At 39.2% G+C, this 21822-nt stretch overlaps 1 protein-coding gene across 3 annotated transcripts in view; it reads right to left on the bottom strand.

The window, feature by feature from the left end:
- The window catches only part of LOC130911165 (RNA-binding protein Nova-1-like), a 131387-nt gene extending 112026 nt beyond the window's left edge, over nucleotides 1-19361 (bottom strand). Inside the window, exons 1-2 of one of the 3 annotated variants that reach the window (XM_057828946.1) lie at nucleotides 19197-19361; nucleotides 13060-13128 (exon numbers count right to left, since the gene is read on the bottom strand). In XM_057828946.1, the coding sequence (XP_057684929.1) occupies nucleotides 13060-13128; nucleotides 19197-19326 (199 nt within the window). In that variant the 5' untranslated portion in view covers nucleotides 19327-19361. Of the gene's footprint in view, nucleotides 1-13059; nucleotides 13129-16520; nucleotides 17127-19196 lie in introns of those variants that run through there. The other 2 variants (XM_057828945.1, XM_057828947.1) reach the window with 2 other exon arrangements.
- Nucleotides 19362-21822: the final 2461 nt, after the last annotated feature.

The following is a 21822-nucleotide window of genomic DNA, read 5'->3' as shown; positions in this document are numbered from 1 at the left end:
CTGAAAAAGCAGTTTTTGCTTTTGCACCCCTCTTTAAAATAAACTGCTGTATTTAAAGCCAAAAGAACTTATGTTTGATAGAACAATATGTGTTTATGCTGGCATAGCAGTTTCATGGCGCTTCAAGCCCCCGAACTATTTTTAATTTGTCCGTTTTACCCTGGAGACGCCCCTTTACAGACACTGCGCAACCGCTTTCGATTCAACCCAGCCATAAAAAGAAGTAATTATATTATTTGAAATGTGTATAATTTTTAGCTTAGAATCATTAATTGATGTCTAATATTAAGTAAAAAAAAAAAAAAAAAAATTAACGACTTTATAAAATTATTCACTCGCACATTTCAAACTTTTAAACAAATTACGTCACAATGAAATAAATAGTGTCTGTAAATAGGTCACGGATATCGATCTCATAATTATTGCTTAATTGTATTTTTTGGGGGGGACTGTTGCATTTTCCCCAACATTTTAGATGATAAACACAGTGGTACCTCTACATACGTAGTTAATTTGTTCCAGGACCTTGTTTGTAAGTCAAAATAGTCGTATGTCGAGCAGGATTTTCCCATAAGAATACATTATAATCCCATTAATTTGTTCCACAGCCCAAAAACCTATACTAAACCCTTATTAAACACTGCTGTTACTACTGCAAATAGCAATTACAAAGAGCAAAACAAATTATGAACGCACCGCGGGGCTGACGTGACGGTGAGCAAGACAGCGAGATTTTACTTTCTGTCTCGATCCTAGCGTCAACAGCAGCGGACGCTAGGCGAGTTGATAGAGTAAATGATTAGAAACCTGACGAAGCAGGCGCTTTCTTTGGCGGTGTTACCACAATAAGAATTGTCACCTTAACTTATAAAGAGTAGCGAATGGAAGAGAACTGCCGGCCGAGATCGACATTCTAGGCCCTATTGTCGACCCAGTTCATGGATGTACACACCATGTTTATATTTTGATATCATTCACATCTTTATTTCTATGGTAAGCGTCACGTTTGCTTTTTTTATTCTACCTGCACTAATCTTTTTGGATCCAGTGTTGATTTCTCTCACAAGAAAATTAGCCATTTTTTAAAAAATGTCCTCCAGTTCAAAACTTTTCCACCCCCAGAAAATTGAGATTTTAGGCTTTCCAATGACGTATCACACATGCATATTGGACAATTTTGAAATTTGGTCAAATTGCGGTTCTTAGAGCGAAACTTCAACTCACCTGAGTGTTTTCCGCCACAAATATATTCCCTTTTATTAAAATTACAAAAATAAAGATAGTAAAACAATAAGACAATATTTGCCATTAAATGGTTTTGAAAAAGACAATTTGGACAAACAATGTCTAAACAATTTATTGACCATCAAAATAGTTGTCGATTCATTTGATAATTGATTAGTTGACGATTAGTCTATTACTTGTAGCCCACAACTACAGATAAACTGTATGCAAGGGGTTAACATGGGAACCTTTCGCTTTCACTGAAGTAATTGAGTTGACATGTAAAACAGGACTTCTATTTTTAAAATATGTATCGCTACTACTACTCAACTACAGAGTACTTTTACCACCAGGGTCCATTATTTCTATCATTTCATAAACTACAGGAATCATTTTGGGGCTAAATTCTTGCAATGTCCACCCGGCTCTCGGATTACAAGCGGATTAAACGTGCGTTCCGCTCGTAACGTGCAGAACCAGACGGGCCAGCGCCCACTTTATGAGCTCGTTAATGCTCGCCGCTTTGCTCGTGTTTCTCGAACGGATTTGGAAGCCTCGCTATATTGTGGTAAACATTGAAAGATAGAGGGGAGAAAAAAAAAAGAAGACATTTTTGTTCCTGTGTTTGTCAGCTGGCTGGACAGTGATGTAGGGGAGTTTGGGGGTGGGGGAGAGACCTCTGGGGGATTCAAATATTCATCTCCTTTAAGGGAGTGAAGGGGGGTACGTGCTTTGTCTAACACCCCCCTGGTGCTGGGGGTCTTTTGTTGGGGGGTTGAACATAGACGCATGCACCAAACAGCAGTGAGGCTCCGCCAGCTGTCTACTCTAGGAAAGATATGCCAAAATATACTTGGAGCTCATCAAGAGGTTGTCAGAGGATTGCTTGACGCCGTTTGTGTGTCGTCTACATTTCAAGTCGGCGTCCAACCTTTGATGTGTAACGCTGAAAATTTTGGCAAGCTTTACCATGAAGATACGCAAATAATTTGTGAATTGTGTACTGTGTAACACATTCGATTTTGTGAAGCGGAACAGTGAGGCTCTGCATACAGTATTATATCATACATAGTCTATTGAATGGCTTTTTATTCAGCAACAAAAACATGGTGTAATTGTCAAGGAAGAAGAATGTTTCTTTCTGTATTTTACATGAATTATGGAACATTTTCTAACTAAAAATGTAATTTTAAATGGTATCAACTTATTGGATGCCAATGCTGGCGATAGACAACTAATCAGTTTTGACTGGGAGGGGATGGCAGCTAGTTATTTTAATGTTTTCGGTGTTTATTTTTTTTTCTCCATTTATTTACAATTATTTCAAAGTCAGATCAAACGGAAGGGGCAATGCTAACAATGCTAACAGTCGCCTGTGTGTGGTTTACGTGTATAATCAGGCTTGAAACGATCAACAAAAGAATTTATGGAAATTTTTTTTCCCGTGTAATTACAATTAGGGCTGCAGCTATCGATTATTTTAGTAGTCAATTAATTGATGAACGAGTTAGTTCGAATAATCGAGTAATTGGATAAGGAAAATGAAAAATTAAAATACCTGAGCTGAGCCACTAACAGTATAAAAAAATAAAAAATATGGATCTATGTAGAACAAAAGAACAATTGGCTAACTTAGTTAGCAAAAGTCTGCCAGCTTAGATGCTATAAAATGCCAACATTTTTTTTTTACAATGCTCCTAACAAAGGGTTCAGACAAATAATCCCACGAAAAACGGCTAAATATCCCTATAAACAAAATTACGAATGCATTAAAAAATATGAGCTCAAACAAAAACTTAGCTTAAGTTGGTCTGAACAGGGAGCAGTTGGATTCAGTAAAATAATAAACGAAATGCAAACACTTTCAAAATAAACCTTTACAACGCCATTTTACTTAAATGAATACTCGAAGCAACGCCACTTTAATTAAACGAATACTCGAAGCAACAAAATTTTATTTGAATATTTTTTTCTAATCGAATACTCGAGTTATTGGATTAATTTTTGCAGCACTAATTTAATTATTTCAACTAACATAAGACCAATTGAAGGCAGCTATGCTAACAACGTTGGAATTAATTTGTGTTTATTTTGAGTTTGTATTGAAGCTTGAAACTATCAAAAAAAAGCAAAAATGTGATTTTGTCCATGTAACTACAATTTCAACGAACGTCAGATCAAATGGAAGCGGCTAAGCTAACAATGCTAACAACAACTTGTGAACTCAGGCTTAAAAACTCAACAAAAGCACTTTGATTTTTTGTTCTCCATATAATTGTATTTCAACAGACGTCAGCTCAAATGGAACCGGCTACGCTAACAATGCTAACAATCATTTTCCCATTTTGTGTGTGTGTGTGTTGGGATGAGGGGGAGGTGCGTGGTTGTCTTCCTTGCTTGGCTCAGCCTTTTCTCATCACCCCCTCTCATCCATATTCATCGCCATGCTCAACAGCCAATCGCCCGCCTCGCTTAGCTCCAACATCGCCGCCTTTTGGCGCCTTCATTTTTTTTTTTTTTACATTGATGCAGTATTTTTGAAAAAAAAAAAAAAAGGCGTAGGAGTAGAAGAGGTCAAAGCGATTGGCTTCACGGCCCTGCCCGATCGATGGCGGTGGTGGTTGCCGGGCGATGGGTGGATGGATGGGCAGATGAAGGTAGAGGAGGGTGAGGGAATAAGGGAGCACAGCATGATTAGAATGTACGAGGAGAACGAAGGAAAGGAAAATGCTAGCCGGAATGCCGCAGTTCCTCACACTGATTCGTACGACTGTTTGTCAATTTTCAGAATATTATGAAGAGCTCAAAAACACAAGACATTCTATTCTGAATAGCTATCAACGGCCTGTCTTATACTACTAATGTGTATGTGTGTGTGTGTGTGTGTATGTTCCTTGTCCCGACCTTCCGGGGGGAAAAAAGAAAACGCTGCGTCAGTCCAACAATTTACAGATTGAATTGGAACGCGTTGCGCAGTCGAGAGTGGAAAGTCAAGGAAAGTGAAAAGGGCGGAAGACAAAGGGATTATGGAACAAAAAACAAAAAAAAAAAACAAGGGGAGGGAGAAAATGAATGGAAAACAAAGAATGAAGAGGAAAGGGTTGAAACGAGGGAATGAAAGAAAATGATAAGGGGGAATGAAATGTATGAGGAGTGACAGGAAAGAAAGAGTTTTAAAAAGTATACATAGTAAGTAGAAGCAGAAAAATGAAGTTAAAGATTGGAAAAACAGATTGCTAAAGTAACTTACTTGGATGTATGGAAGGAAAAAAGTAAATGAAAATGAAGAGATAAGGGGGACGATAGGAAAGCAAGGAATGAAAAGTTGGAATCCACACAAAGAATTCAAAAGCAAAGTCAAGAACTGAAAGACAGACTGGAAAATGTAGAAATGGAAAAGGTTCACAAAAAATCTGCAAGAAAAGATAAGGAATGAACAGAATGAGAAAGAAAATGAGGAACGAAAGATAAAGCACAAGAGAAACGTGCACAAGACGTGTTTTGGAATGATGTAAAATTTTAAAAAAGGGAAGAATAGAAAGATAACCCAGTAGAAAAAAAGGTTGAAATCAAAGACAAAGATGAACAATGAAATGAAATGTGTCAATTAAGGGAAAAAAACTTTTGGGGAAAGCGAGGGTAAAAAATGCAAAGAAATACAAACAGGGAGAAAAGGAAAAAAGAAATAAAATTAAATAAAAACGAAGAATAAAATGAGGACTAAAAAGAAAAGCATGTAAATAAAGCAAAGACAGAAGCTGGCAACAACAGAAAAAGCAAAAGATGATGAAAGCAGTATAGAAGGCGAGGAACTAGCGCGGTGATCCAGTTGGGTTGCCATGGCAACTGAAAGTTCAGACCTTCCTCTGGAGGCCATATCTGCTCCTCCAACACATTCACAAGAACCAGAAGAACCCTCCTCCTCCTTCTAAACTGTTGCGCGACTAATGGCCGACACGCTCGATGGCGACTCGCGCAAATGTCAATCGTGCCTTCATCCCTCCATCAGCAGTGAAAATCAAGCGCTATAATGCTCTATCAACCAGAATCTAAACGTTGGCTGCCAATGACAGCAATAGATGTCTAGGAGGGGCTGGCAACTATCGAACAATAGCTGCCTTCCCCTCTCAGTCCAAACGCATTAAACGTCTATCGCCGTCAATGGCATTGACACATGATCATTCACTACCAACCCTTCTAGTTCAATTAGGGGGGCTTGTAGGGGCTCCTCATTGATCTTTTCAGGACCTTTAGCTCTTTTTATGAGACATTTGCTGTGATTTATGTGCTGCAGGCGGCCATTTGGATCACACAGAGACCACCAGATAGCAAACTAGCACACACAGAGACTCACACACATGCGTACTGTATATTAACACACATACGGCGACTAAAAATGACTCTCGCTTTCTTGATGAGTGTCTAACACACCAGAGACGGCCGGATTTTATAGTTTGTATCCTATTTTTGATATTTCCCAAAAGCTATCAAGTCACACACAATTTGAAAAAATGAAATTTGAATGTTTTCCACAATTTCACAACAAAACAAAACGACATCCCCAAAAGCTGACACTATGTTTTGCGTTTTGATCGATTTGGATTCGATGGCTTTTAACACCTCGATATATACAACCCCTAGCAAAAAGTATGGAATCACCGGTCTCGGACGAGCACTCACTCAGACATTTTATTATGTAGAACAAACTCAGATAAAAAGCTTGAAAAATAATGAATTAGTTCCAAAGTGCAACTCCTTGGCATTCAGAAACACTAAAAGAAATGAATAAAACCATTGTGGTGGTCAACAGTTACAAATTACTTCTCCTAAAAAGTAATTGCGTTAGTAACTCAGTTACCTGAATGTAAGAGTAATTAGTTACTTGGCAAAGTAACTGGTGATCATTTTCATGTTTTTTTCCCTCAAAAAAAAAAAAACAAAAAAAAAAAAAACAGGTCACACAATGAGAAGTTTAAAGGGTTTTTGGGACAATGGCCCTAGCCTGATTCTTTACCCTAAACTTAACTAGACACGGGTATTGCGGATATTGCGATAACTAGATAGTAACTTATCCTATGTGTGGAAGTCATTTAATGTTGTGAATCAACCGTTAAAGTTGTTAAAATTGCTCCTGTGATTGCATTAACTTCCCTTCTGTCTATTTTCGATATGTGTAAGTTTTAAAACGGTTTCATCATTTAAAGATAGATTTAAGTCCTGAGAAGTCTACTGCTTTAAGATGGCGTCTGTTTACTAACGCATCTAGTTCTTTATTATACATGTTGCTAATGCCGTCGTGTCTGTCATTTGCATCTAGTTCTGTATATACAGTGGGGAGAACAAGTATTTGATACACAGTCAATGGGAAAACCAATTGGCAGTGTATCAAATACTTGTTCTCCCCACCTTATGTGGTATGTACCTAAGCATCATGTGGGTGTAGTTTGTAGGCTATCAGCTACAGTCAGGTATTATTGGAGCCACCTAGCATAGTAGCATCGCGTTTGCAACGGCGTGACACTCCCTTGCCTCCTCCCCACTCCTGCTATGCTCTCTCGTCTCCGTGAGTCCATCTTTTTCAACATTTTCTCGAGTCCGTCAACCAACATCGTAACGCATAGTAACGCACGCCTTTCCCTGCTCAGTAACGGTAACGCCGTTGCCAAGATGAGAAAAGTAATTAGATTACTCACTACTGAAGAAAATAATAGTAACGCCATTATATTCTAACGCCGTTATTAACAACACTGGTGGTCAGTAAATCCTACTTTTACAGCGCAAGTGCAGGGAAATAAATATAAAATCACTCCATTCTGAAGAAAAAATATGGAATCACTCCATTTTGAGTAGAAAATACACACCTACCCAGTTAATTTCCTTTCCTTTATTGGGCCCCTGCCTCAGATTAGGTCTGCTCGTTAGTCAGCAGTTAAAAATAGTGCAGTTATCACACCTTGAAGGGCTGCTGGACCAAGTGGATTCACAAGAATCATGGTTCCAACAAGAGAGATGTCTCTTGAGACCAAGATGAGGATTATCAAATTTCTTAAAGAAGGTAAGACTAGACGTATGGTTGCCAAACATGTGGGCAGTTCACAGTCAGCTGGACCAAACAGCATGGCAAGGTTGTTAAAGTTAAGCGTACTGGTAGACCGAGGAGGACATCCAAACGTCATGACAAACAACTAAAGGCCATATGTCTTAAAAACAGAAAATGTACAACAAGACAAATAAAGAAGAAATGGGAGGAAGCTGGAATCAAGGGATGTGACAGAACTGTGCAAAATCGCCTAAAGGAAATGGGATTTTCATACAGGTAAGCTAAAAGGAAACCATAATTGACACTTAAACATAAAAAAAGGCTGCAATGGGCTAAGGCAGTACTTCTCAAATAGTGGGGCGCGCCCCCCTGGGGGGGCGCAGAGCAATGCCAGGGGGGGCGCATGTGACCTCGGGGAACATGTTTTTTTTTTTTTTTTTTTTTTTTTTTTTTGCTGTACTGGAATAAAGTGTACTTGCACATCCACTCAGTAGGTGGCAGTGGCGCTCTCATTTTCAGAGTGCGCGCAGTATTTTTGAACTAAGGAAGAGCACTCAGCACACACAGACAACAGATATGAAGAGCAGTGTGCCACCGCCGTTTTCGAAAGCCGTTTTCCGACCTGACTCACTCACGCAGCGACCCACTGTCTTGTCCGGTTCTCACGTCGCCGCCCGAGAAGTGCCATTTTCGGCTTGGGATCGTCACGACAACCGCCCTCACCTACGGTTCTACCTCGGCCGCCGTGAATGCGCTTTTTTCGTGCCGTTTGCCTTTTAGCTTTGACTTTTAATACAGTGGGTGATGATGAAAGACCACTGTTTACTGTGTCTAAAAATAATTATAGCAGACAGCAAGAAGCCAAATCAATTAAGACGCCACTTAAAGACATTAGACCCCAATCTCATTGTTAAGCCGCTTGTTTTTTTCAGTGAAAACGTGCCGAATATTGCCAACAATCGTCCTGCTTTGTCAGTGTTATATCAGTAAGCCAGTGAGCATTGTTAGCATGCTAATTGCAAAATAAGTCCACACCATTGCAAAGGAGGCAAATACTGTGAGCAGCAAAAATTAAAACTGTCCTGTCCAAGGACACTTTTTTCCCCCTTTTATTCAGATTTGTTTTTTCGGTCAAATTTTTTGGCACATTGGCCTCATGAGTGAATGTTTCTAATCAATTTTAATTTGGTATTATTTACTGATTTTATTACATTTTATTTTTCTGTATCAAATGGTCAAAAATGTACCTTGAGTGTATTTTTTAGTTTGGATGTGAATTTTTTTTTTTTTTAATTCAGGCAAATTGATGCACATCAAGTATTCTGTTACAAAAAAAACAATGTTAATAAAGTTATACTTTATTATAAGTTGATCTATGTTACCTTTTTCTTTATTAGAAAAAAAGGACACAATGTTAGGCAGATGTAATAGTAATTTTATAGACAAATGATACTATTTACAGTGGCGGCAGAGAGTTTGGGGGGGCGCGAAACATTTACGTCTTCCTTGGGGGGGCGTGACAGAAAATAATTGAGAAGCACTGGGCTAAGGAGAGGCAACCTTGGACTGTGAATGACTGGATGAAGATTATTTTCAGTGATGAGTCAAGAATCTGCATTGGATGTGATGATGATGCTGGAGCTTTTGTTCAGTGCCGTTCCAGTGAGATTTGCAAAGATTACTGCCTGAAGAAAACATAAAAATTCCCTCAGTCCTTGATAATATGGGGCTGCATGTCAGGCAAAGGCACTGGGAGGTTGGCTGTGGTGAAATCTTCAATAAATGCACAAGTTTACATTGAAATTTTATATAGCTTTCTGATCCCTTCAGTTGAAAATATGTTTGGGGATAATTAAATCATTTTCCAAGACGACAATTCATCATGCCACAGAGCTAGAAAGTCTCATCCAGTCAATGCCATGGCCTGCAAATAGGCCAGATCTCAACCCTATTGAAAACCTGTGGTGGAAATTGAAAAAAATGGTCCACAGCAAGGCTGTGACTGCAAGGACTGCAAGGACTGCGACTGCAAATTTTGTTGTTCTGCAATTACAATACAGTTCATCTGAATCTGAACCACTCATTATATACTGTTTCCATTTCAAGATCGTGTTTAACTTCAAATTGTCCAAATCCTCAGATTCTGCTTGCGTTTAATCAAAGTACAATTTTTAAAATACATCTGCTTTAACTTTGGAAAGGAATGATCCACATTTTACCAATTTTCTGACATTTCCTGGACCAAACCACTAACTGAATCATAATTATGTTCATTTTTTTTTTTTTGCACTGCCACGCTACAAAAATGACTTCTTAAATAAATGGATGCACATTTTATCCTGTGGTCCATTGATTAATCTAAAAAAATAATTGACGGATTAATCGATGATTAAAATAAATAACAGTTGCAGCTTTAGTTCCAATTTTAAATTCTTGTTTTTTGGAACAAAAATTTTCCAGTCAAACATGTTTTGTCAAAGATGTTCTGGGCCTCTAGAAAGTACAGCAGTAGTTCCTGCCATCCAAACACAGTGTAATCCTCCAAAATTCCCATATAAAGTTCCTTTGTTTAGTTTTGGGTCTTTCACGTTTCATCGGGTAAGATTTAAGACTTTTAAAGAGCGTTTTACAACTACTTAAAATAAAATTTAATGCCAAATCTGGGGCAAATTTTGCGGTCAACATAGCAAATCAGAGGCTTCTAGGGTGTCAAAACATTGCCTCAGTCCAATTTCACACAATGCAGCACAATTTAAAACTTGAAAGGTAAAAATCAACCTGACAAAATTTAATACTTATTCAAGACTGTGTAAAGATTAGTCAATTTAGGACTTTCCAACTCCCATGGCTAAGATTGAATGAACGAGCCATAGATTTCATAATGGTATTGACAGGTCACATCGGGCACATACTGAGGAGCTATTCACAAACACACGCACGCAGCATATATAATGCTGGTAAGAAAGTAAGAAAGCTGTACCGCATACCAACAGGAAGGATTGTATCAGGAGTGATTTGTTCGAGGACTCAAAGTAATTATTATATTTTTCATACCATGCATGCATTTTGAAACGTTGTGAAAAAAAATCAATGGGAGAAATTAATTGCTACGGACTAGCTTCGTCCTTCGACATATTTACATAAAATAAATGCTACCTGCCGTTTTTTTTTTTTTTTTTTTTGCTTTGAACCAATAATCGAGACTGTTTTACGTCAATATCTATAAAGAATTCAGGGATTTAAGCATTTATTCACAAGAATTTAAGCGTAAAAAGCTCTTTGCTGTGGTAAGGCTGCGCCACAGTGTGACTTTAAGGCAAGCAGCACAATCGACATTTACTTAAAATAAATTCTAACTGCACGTTTTTTTGCTTTGAACCAAGAATCGAGACCGTTTTACGTCCATATCTATAAAGAATTGAGGGATTTAAGCATTTATTCACAAGAATTTAAACGTAAAGAGCTCTTTGTTGTGATAAGGCGGTGTGTGACTTAAAGAAAAGCATCGTTCTTCGACATATTTACATAAAATAAATGCTATCTGCAGGATTTTTTTTAACTTTTAACCAATAATCGAGACTGTTTTACAGCCATATCTATAAAGGATTGAGGGAATTAAGCATTTATTCACAAGAATTTTCAATGTAAAAAGCTCTTTGTCTGCGTTTCTACTCGGTCAGCTTTGACGGAGATAGGCCCCCTATTAATCGGCGCCGCGCCCTGTGTCCCGTAAATACCATTATGAAGTCTATGAACATTCAACCCCTTCCCAGTCAAACTGGATTGGATGTCTATCGTTGTCAGTGACAGGCAATTAGTTAAAATTTCAAATATAAAATTAAAGCAGTCAGAACAGTTGGAAAGTTGTTGATGTGTCCTTAGTTTCAGTGTAGCGAGTGTTATTATGCCAGTTACTATGTGTCAATGTAAAAACCGGTCATTTTTAACACAATTCTGGTTCGTCTATCACCATCAATGGCAGCTAATTAATTAATTGTATTTGTATTGCACTATTTGTTCGATTTTTGAAAGGGAAAAAGTCCAATCTTGCCTTGAAATGGCCTTGTTCTTGCTGACATAGCCAACATTTAAATACAATTAATATTAAGCAGTATGTGTAGTCCCATACACGATAAACTTTTTTTTCTACTTTTAGATTTAGTATGTGTGAACTTTTAGAAAATCAAATACCACTCCTTGTCATAGGGTTTAAGGTTAAGGCTACATTTAATAGTTTTATGTTTCCACTTTATTAAAACTTATTGTCCAAACTGAGGTTGAAACAACGAATCGATTACTAAATTAGTTGCCAATAATTTTGACAACCGACTTTTGCCGGCAGCTAAGAGCAGTCCCGTTTGGGTCTTTGTGTGTAATGTGCCAGTGACTAAAGCAAGAGAGTTCACAGCTACACTCGGGTAGGGTTGCTGAATCAATAACTTTACAAAGTGTCGAGAGCTAGATTGACTTTTGTGTTGTTAGATCCAGTGTGCCTCCTTCACAGGTGAGTAAATGAAGCCAATGTATGTATTCTTTGTTGATGAGACGTTACTACTTAGCACAAAGTGCTAAATCGGTTAGCAATTATGCTAATCAGAATCTTAAGTGTTCTTTTGTATTGTGTTTTGGAGAAGTATATAAGCACTTGTGTTATTGTCAGATAGTAAAGATTTCTCATTTCTTCACAACGGGAGCATATCATACGCCAACGTGATACATTAAAACTGTTCAGACTATAAGGACACTCATATTACCATTCTCCATGTCAAAGGAGCTGAAGAGGACAGGTCTAAAAAAAAAAATCTTTCATGTCATTTCTTTTTATCAAGAAACCACACACATAAACCCATTCATATAACACCTTAGCGTCTCATTTCAACACAAGCTCCCATTCAAACTGTAAATTATCATACGAGAGAATGCTTTGAAATTGGATTTGGATTGTACTTGTGAACAACTGTTTGATAAAGAAAACTGATTCATTACACTCCATCTCTTCCTGATTCAAATTTGTTGTTTAGTTTATTTAAAGAATTTGAATGAGTCATTTGCACAATTTATATCAGCGCTTTGCCCACATGATAAAAAATGTCAATCAGCAAAACTTTTTATTTGATTGAACAGGACATTTGTCTGAGAAATTCTTATGTTTTATGCTCAAAACCTTTATTAAAAACCAGGTTTTATGTACTTAAAACAGTACAGTTGTAGACTAAAGTTAAGTCTGGAAGCTGGAAAAAAAAAGTATTATTTTTGAAGGAAATAGTCATCCATTTTGTCTTCATTGTTACTTACAACATGCCTAAAACAAATTCAAGTTAAACTGTCAAGGTAATTGAAAAAAGTGACAATTATCTGATTAATCATGTAATTAATAATCCGATTAATCGATTATAAAAATAATCGTTAGTTGCAGCCCTAGTCCGGACCTTCGCTTTATGCATTTTGTGGGGGGGCTGTACATCAAATTTAAAAAAAAAAAAAAAAAAAAAAAGTAAAATCCCCCTTATTGTTGCTGAAAGAAAAAAAAAAAACCTAATCAAACTAGCTCAGGTCTAGGCTTTAAAATTGCACATGAGAAATAAAAACAAGCCCAAATGATGGCATGGCTGGCATGAGGTCAAAGGTCATGAGATCTCACCAGTTTGGCAGCGAGGAGAAAGAAAACACATGGAATTAAAAAAAATGGATGTCATGGATACATTGGAAAGCACATTAGCATGCCTTGTGTATTGTGTGTACACGTGTGTGTATGTGTGTAAAGGTTAGGTATTGGTAGAAAGAAGCAGTCTTACCATGGGTCTCAGTGTCTTGGTGTGGGAAAACAATGCCTTCGCTTTCAAAAAGGGGCTGCAGGAAGGCCACTACAGAGAGAGGAAGCAGAGAGGGGGGGTCGGGGTTGTGTAGCGTCAACTAATTTGTTCACAGAAACAACCAAATGGACGGCTAAGCTAAACGCTAAAACTAAAGCTAGTAAGTACACTTGATTTAGAGTTCGCGTTTGGATCCAAAGACATTTTTCTCTGCGATAAGTTACGATCTTTCACTTTCAGTCTGCTGGCTGAGGCCGCTAAGTCGCTCCTCATCCTCCTCTTCATCGTGCTCTTCATCATCATCCCAAGCTTTTCATTTGTCTAAATGGACGAGCTGCCTGCCTGCTGCACTCAGCATCCCCAGAGAGGGGGGCTTTTACATGCAGCACTAAGCTGCACTAAAACGTCACTGGTTTAAGTCAAATGTCAAAACATCAACAATTCAGTTGCTCGCTGCTTTAACTCATCAATCTAAATTACCTAACACAAAACATCGGTGGTTGCGACCTAGACAAAACATTGTGAAGTTATTAATCACAATATGAAGGATTTAACTCACGAGTAAAAATATTCCAGATTTAACAAATGAAAATATTACAGATTTTGGATACGAACGTAAAAATCAGCTTTATCAACATATAAATTGCCGATCAAAATCGCTAGTTTGAGTCAGTAATCGAAACACCGTTAGGATACAACTTATTTAGGGCAATTAAGAAAACATCACTGACTAAAATTACCGTGCAAAACATCAATTTACCTTTCACTGATTTAAGTCACCTATCAAAACGGTATTAATTTAAGTCCCTCATAAATTCCTCATTGATTAGACTCACCCAGACACCATTAAAATATGACTTTCATTCACTTATCAAATTATCGATTCAAACGTTCATTCAACTCGATCGTAACGTATCTGATTTGAAACACGCATAAAAACAACACTGATTTAAATCTTTCATTAAAACCTCATCGATTTAAGTCCCTCCTCAAAATATCAGACTTAACTCATTTCTGATTTGACTCGCACATCAAAACTTACTCACTGAAGTAAACATTAATTTATCTCAATCATTACTAATTCAAGTTACGAACCAAAACAACACTGATTTCAATTACCAATCAGATTAAGACATTTAACCCACAAGTAAAAATATCAAACCGTCACAAATTTCTTTTATTAACTACAACATCAGCTTTAACTACAAAAAGAATTAAAGTCACTCAACAAAATACTGCTTATTTTAAGCACTCATCAAAATGTTGCTAATTTAAGTCACAAATCAATGGAAGCATTTAACTCCCTCATACAAATACAACCGATTCGAGTCGATAATGAAATCACTGATTAAAATTCCGATGCAAAACATTAACTGTTGAACTGATTGAACCCACCCATCAAACCAATACAGGCGTAAATCGGTTATCAAACATTAATCTAACTCCATTCAAAAACTTGACTTAGTCACTCATCAATTAATCGACCGCTCAAATCATCACCAATTGAAATGTTAATTCAGCTCAATCATAATGTCACTGATTTAACTCACAAATCCTAAAACTGATTTCAATCTTTCATCAAAACATCATCGATTTAGTCACTACTCAAATCATCAGACATTACTCCAAAACATTTTTGATTCGACTCAAAACTCACTCATTTAAGTCAATCGTAGAAACATTAATTGACCACAAGTATAACTGATTCAAGTCGCCAGCCAAACTTATCTACTCTATCATAACAGATTCATCAAAACATCTCTGATTTGACTCATGAATCCAACCAATACTGATATGACATTAGCTCATAATCAAAAACTGACTTCAAATGTCATCATTTAAACAGGCCACATGTCTTACCTTACGAATAACATAACACACGAGTCAAACACTGCCAATTGGAGTTACGATTAAAAACATGACTTAACCGCACTGATCTCTACGACCCAAATACTGACTCACTAACCCAAACATCACTGCTTCAATTGACCAATGAGAAGCAGCACTAACATAAACACGAGCTATTGTAAACGGTGTGGACTTAAACACGACGCCATTTAACCCGCTAATCAAAGTCGTCGCCTCAGTGTTCTTCTGGTAGCTTTTCGGCAAGTAGGTCACTCAGAGCTACTCGGCAAATGTTTTGATGCGGCGCAGATTTAACGGATTTGAAGCGATTTAAATGTACCGCCGGTTATTAAAAAAAAAACTGCCTGCTTTAAACTCATGTCTGAGGATCTCTTCCGCCATCAGCATAAAATAAACAAATTTGGACTAAATGCTGACATCTTAACTCATTCACTGCATTGACAGCAATAGATATCAAATTTGGTATTAAATGATAATGCTTCAGTGCCATTGACGGCGATAGACGTGCAATCCTTTTTGATATGGAACGCTGACAGCGATCATTCGCTCGGCTCCGGTTCTTGTCCAGGAATGATCGCTGCCATCCCTCCAATGTCAAAATGGAATGGACGTCCATGGCCGTCAAGGGCAGCCAATGCATCAATTTACAAAATAACATTTAAGCTATTTAAAAAGTAATAAAGTTGTTGATGTGTAGTTACAGTCTTGTACGTAGTAATAAGCCAACGACATTATATGGTCTATATAAAAACACTTTTCAAGCAACTCTAGTTTGTCTATCCCTGTCAATCGCATCCAATGAGTTAAGAATCCAGAACCTTCTATTGACATCCTATTGACAACCTTCAACTTGTATTTTAGCTTCAAAACATAATAACTGGTAGACATTTTTGGTGATGTCGCACAACAATGACTGCCAATGTACGGCTTGTCATTTGAAATGTGCTTGACTATTACATTTATTCTGTGTTTTTAAGTGTCAGATATGCTCTTAAATGTACAATAGTGTTTGCAGTGACTGCATGATGATTGAAATGCTGTGATGGGATGCATGACAGCATGTAAACACAAAAAGAAAACAAGTATGGAGATTGCCATGGCGTAATGTGGACCATCAGAATATTCATAAGCATCAGAATCATAATAAGAGGGACTCGCTGGCGTGTGAGTGCACACTGACGCACTTGCTTGTTAATCGGGCGATGGCGTCTGATGTGTGAGATTATCTCAGTCACTCTCACACACAAGGTCATGATGCCTTCACGCGCCAGCCGCATCCGGATTTCACTTGTTTACGTCCCACTTGTTCGGAAAAAGAGCCAGGCTGGAGGCGAGGCTAACGTGGTAGCCTCGCCTCCGCATCCCTGGGTCGCGCCTGCTCGTCTCATTCCCGTCACGCGGCCGATAAAACGCTCCGTTAAACAGGAGCGAAGGCTCCAGAATGGTAATAATGATAATCGCCGTGATAATAAAGCGTCGCCACGCAACTCCGAGGGCCGGACATGGACCGGAGCGAGCCACAGCCGTGCATCCGTCGGTCGTCGCTCCTTCCCCCGGCCTGGCGCATCTCTTACCTCCCGTGTTAGTGCGCTTGGTGCTGCTGGCCTCAGTGGGGGTCTCCAGGGGTCTTTTGCGGGAGTCCGGAGGGTCGGCCTCCATGTGCGGCTGCTGGCCGTGGTGGTGCGGGGTGGCGAAGAGGCCGTTCTGCTGCACTGCTCCGCCGGCCATCATGTTTGCGCTCTCTCGGATGGTGCCTCGGTCCGCTTCAAATCCCCCCTTCTTTTCCCTCCTCTTTTCTCTTCTTGACGCAGCGTGGCCGCGCGGGCGAGTCCTCGGGAGGGTGGCGCGCGCGCGTCCGCACTATAGACAAAAAAAAAAAAAAAAGCGGTGTGGGGTTCTCGCGCACGCGCGTGGGAGATGCTGTGCGCGCCGGAGGGAGGATGGCGGGTGGAGGACGAGGTGGACGAGGGAGGGGGGGGAGAAGAGAAGATTCCAGGAGAGGCTGGCTGGCTGCTGCTGCTGCTGCTACAAGCGCGTTCACGTCAGTCTTCCATCACGCGCGTGTCATTGCGACGAAATCCGGGCGAAAAGGGATGCAAAAAGCAGACATGCGCAGTCGAAGGGACAAAAGATTCGTGCGTGCGCGTTGAGCCAGGTAGTCGGGAGCGCGCGCGAGGAGGAAAGAGAGAGACGTGCTGCTGTGCGTCGTCTCGCTGAAGATGCTGCAGTCGCTCTCGCGTTCGGAGAGCATCCCTACTCTCGCTCGATGCTTGCGGAGGGGGCGGGGATGGGAAGAAAGGGCGTGACGTCACAGGCTCTCGCGGTGCCTTCAGGGGCTTCCCGGCAACTTCGGCTTCACGCAACGGAGAAATTATTTCGGACTTTTTACGTTAATTATTGCTAAAATATCAATTTTCTACTCATACATTGATACTATGAAGAATCATGTTGCTTTTTTACCATTCATGTAGCCGTTTTTCTCTTAACTCATTCACTCCCATTGACAACGATAGACATAAAAATCAATTTTGACCAGGAAGGCTGACGTTGAATGATCATGTTTCAGTGTCATTGGCCGCGATTGATGCCCAAATCATTTGGACTGGGAGCGGCTGGCTGCGACTGAACAATTTTAATTAATGCCAGCAGTATAAAGCAATTTTTAGAGAATCCCAAAATTTGAAAAATAAGGTCCTAATGAAACCTTTTTTCAGCATCGAGCGCTCAGATATCGATAACCCTTGCTAAATCCTGTTTGTTTTTCTCATGGTACCTGCAGATGCATGTGTTGATTTGCATCCATCATTTTTTTCTTTCAAAAAGAAATGTCAAAATTCTGAAATAGTCTCAAATGTGATACATTTAGCAATATAGGGTTAAAGTAGTTTAGAAAAACACTTTTTAGATCGTAATGTCATGAAAAAAAAGGCAATTTATCAAATACTGTAATTTTTACAGACCTTTATTTTAAATACAATTTCCATTTAACATGTTTGTCTTCGTCTAGTTTTTGTTACACAAACACCACGCTAATTTTGTCTTGTTTTAGTCTACGTTTTTTGTCGGTCAAATAAAAAAAATTACTGTAAAAAATAAATGAATAAGTTTCCAACTGTTTCGAATGAACATTGACAGTTTCGAGCACATATTGTAGCGAATACAAAAATAAAACGCCAACTTGGTGATAATACACACTCAGCAGGAAATCAGAACATTATTTTCAAGTAATTATACCAACCTGGGCGCCATGAACAGTATGTTTAAAAAAAAAAAAAAGACACTCGCCATTAGTATTAGCCTAATGCTAACACGACTGCGAATGCCAAAGCTAATGCTAGGAGTTACATTTAGCTCAGACCTTCAAAGGCTAAAGCAACATTGCATATTCTCTCTGAAGAAAAAAAAAAATCTTACCATGTGTGCGTGTGTGCAAGCCTGGAGAGCAGCAGCACGTTACATTAGTGACAGAACAAGGCACTGCTACGATACAGGCTAACTGCACATAAAATGTCACACATTGTGAACATATGACGAAAACTATTGTGCATTTTTGTCTCGTTCTTGTCTCGTCAGACAAAAACTGGCATTAGTCTTGTTATGTTTTAGTCTCCCAAAACACTTTTTTTTTAGCTCGTTATCGTCTTATCATCGTTATGAAAAAAAATTTCAATAACGAAATATTTTCGTTATAGTCATCGTTGACGAAAACAACACTGGTCCATACTTTTAAAAAAAATGTATGTGGCCCTCGTCCTTATACCACAAAAGTTTTATCTGAAGAAAAGTGAACATAATTAGCGCATACCTGAGGTGGCCTTTTTGCTGTTTAAATATTCACTTATTCATTCGCCTTACCGCTATCCTCACTAGGGTCTTGGGGTGCTGAAGCGGATTCTAGTGAGAAGAGACACCCTGAATGTGTTGCCAACCGATCACAGGGGCACAAAAAGTCAACCATTTAAACTTACATTTGGAGTGGTCAAATAATCTACCATTCATGTTTTTTGCATATGGAAACATTTCCTAAAATTTAAACGCACATAGCAATCTGAGTTCTTGTTCATCCCTAACAATTTTGATGGACTTGCATGCTTCTTCCAACCAAACTCAAGCATGCCTTTTATGAACCTTCAAGAAAGTTCTCCAAAGTGTCAAAATCACTCAACTGCCCTTAAATGTCTTTGCTCAAGGAAGCACCATGTGACGCGATGACAGAAAATGGACGCCATGTGACCGGTCACGTGACCTACCTGAGTGCGTTGACATGTCGGCGCCGCTGTAAAGAGAGGTGAATCTCCGGTCGCTGCTCGATCTTCGCGGGAGCACCCTCGCCTCCTCGTTCTTCCTCTCCGGCTGTTTGTCACGCACGCACACACACATACACACACGCTATTAAACTGACAGGGCAATCAGTCTCTCTCTCATCTGTCCAGTGCACAGATGCACACTCATTGCCTCCTGTAGCATGTAGCCAAGGTGACACTGGCTGCGTGCACGCGCATGCGTATGCACACACGCACGCACACATACAGGCACACGATCACAGACAAAATCAGACACACGTGCACACAAATAGAACGAAAGACATAGGGATACAAATTAATCCTTTATACTCATCGAAATCATTGCCTGCCATTGACGGTGCTAGACGTCAAATCCATTTTGACTAACTTCGTTTACTCGCCCCTCCCAGTCAAAATGGATTGGACGTCTAGTGGCGTCAGTGGCACTGAAATATTAGCATTCACGGCCATTCAAATCCATTTTGACTGCGAGAGGCTTTCCGGTGAATGATCGCTCCAGTATTTAAGCATGCAAATTGTGAAATTCTTAGACCTCTGATGAGGAAAATAAGGTTTGAGATAGGGGTAGGACTTTATCTTGTGAATTATGATTATTTATTTACTAGAGAACCAACAGAAAACAGAGGTTATGTAGTGTAGATTCTATTTTGAATGTTTTTGTTTCTATGTCTGTGTTGAAGATAATGCAAGAACGAATAAAGGGATTATTCGTAAGATTGCACAATATGTTTTTAATATGGAACAGATAAAGTGATTACCTTTTAGGGCAGGGGTGGGCAAACTGGTGCTCGAGGGTTGCAGTGGGTCCTGGTCTTTGTTCCAACTGCACAGACAGTTTAACCAATGAGGTTTCAGCGAAAAAAAGAAGCACCTGACTGCAATTAACTAACTGTATTTGTAAGAAACCAGATTGGTGAAAGGCTGTCCTCAAGATGGGTTTGAACAAAAACTCGCAGCCACTGCGGCCGTTTATGGAATAGTTTGCCCACCCGTTTTAGGGTAATAAATAGGGTTGTTCCGATCATGTTTTTTTGCTCCCGAGCCGATCCCGATCATTTTAGTTTGAGTACCTGCCGATCCCGATATTTCCCGATCCGATTGCTTTTTTTTGCTCCCGATTCAATTCCAATCATTCCCGATAATTTTTCCCGATCATTAACATTTTGGAAATGCATTAAGAAAAAAATGAATAAAACTCGGACGAGGCGGCACGGTGGCTGAGTGGTTAGCACGTCTGCCTCACAGTTCTGAGATCAAGGGTTCAATCCCGGGCTTCGGCCTTCCTGTGTGGAGTTTGCATGTTCTCCCCGTGCCTGCGTGGGTTTCCTCCGGGAACTCCGGTTTCCTCCTACATCCCAAAAACATGCATGGTAGGCTGATTGAACACTCTAAATTGTCCATAGGTGTGAGTGTGTGCGTGAATGGTTGTGTGTCTCCTTGTGCCCTGCGATTGGCTGGCAACCAATTCAGGGTGTCCCCTGCCTACTGCCCGAAGTTAGCTGGGATAGGCTCCAGCACCTCCGCGACCCTCGTGAGGAATAAGCGGCATGGAAAATGAATGAATGAATGAAAACTCGGACGAATATATACATTCAACATACAGTACATAAGTACTGTATTTGTTTATTATGACAATAAATCCTCAAGATGGCATTTACATTATTAACATTCTTTCTGTGAGAGGGATCCACGGACAGAAAGACTTGTGGCTTTGTATATTGTGAGTAAATATTGCCATCTAGTGTATTTGTTGAGCTTTCAGTAAATGATACTGTAGCCATGCCCAAATGCGTGATGGGAAGTGGAACCATGACTGTGCGTAGTGCTACCAATTGATATATCTTCTCTGCCTTGGTAAATAACATAAGGTGTTATGAAAAAGATCAATTGCAACCTTGCTTCCCCACATTGCTTCCCATGATATTTCTAATCAGGAGAGGGATTGCAAGGCTTTAGCCAATTAAATAAAGGCTCCAAAGGCTGCCAAAATTCACTCTACTCATTATACGCTGTCTTTTAACTCTATATATAGGTAAAACCGCGCCATTACAGATTGAGCGCGACAATGTGTGAGTGGGTCGTGCAACGCATGCATTAATTACATTAAATATTTTAACGTGATACCTTTTTTAAAAAATTAATTACCGCCATCATCGGGATAAAATTTGATAACCCTACCTTAAACCTAAACTAAAGACTCTGGATGAGTGTAACATATTATGTCTGTAACGTTAAATACAATTAGAAAACGATTTAATTAAAAAATATATATATATATTTATTAAAAAAAGGCATGGCCGATATTTTTTTGCCGATTCCGATACTTTGAAAATGACGTGATCGGACCCGATCGATCGCCGATCTCTAGTAATAAAGTTAAATGTGACAAAGGTCTGAAATACTATATGTTTGTATCAAACGTTGTTTGCATGAATGATGACTATAACGAAAATATTTCGTCAAGGAACAATTCATGACGATAACGAGCTAAAAACGTGTCTCCGGAGACTAAAACATGACGAGACGAATACCAGTTTTCATCTGATGAGACAAGAACGAGACGAAAATTTGC

Source organism: Corythoichthys intestinalis, unplaced genomic scaffold, assembly GCF_030265065.1.
Source record: "Corythoichthys intestinalis isolate RoL2023-P3 unplaced genomic scaffold, ASM3026506v1 HiC_scaffold_23, whole genome shotgun sequence".
NCBI classification, from domain to species: Eukaryota; Metazoa; Chordata; class Actinopteri; order Syngnathiformes; family Syngnathidae; genus Corythoichthys; species Corythoichthys intestinalis.
The sequence above is the reverse complement of the archived record's forward strand: the minus strand, read 5'-3'. Positions and strand labels throughout refer to the sequence as shown.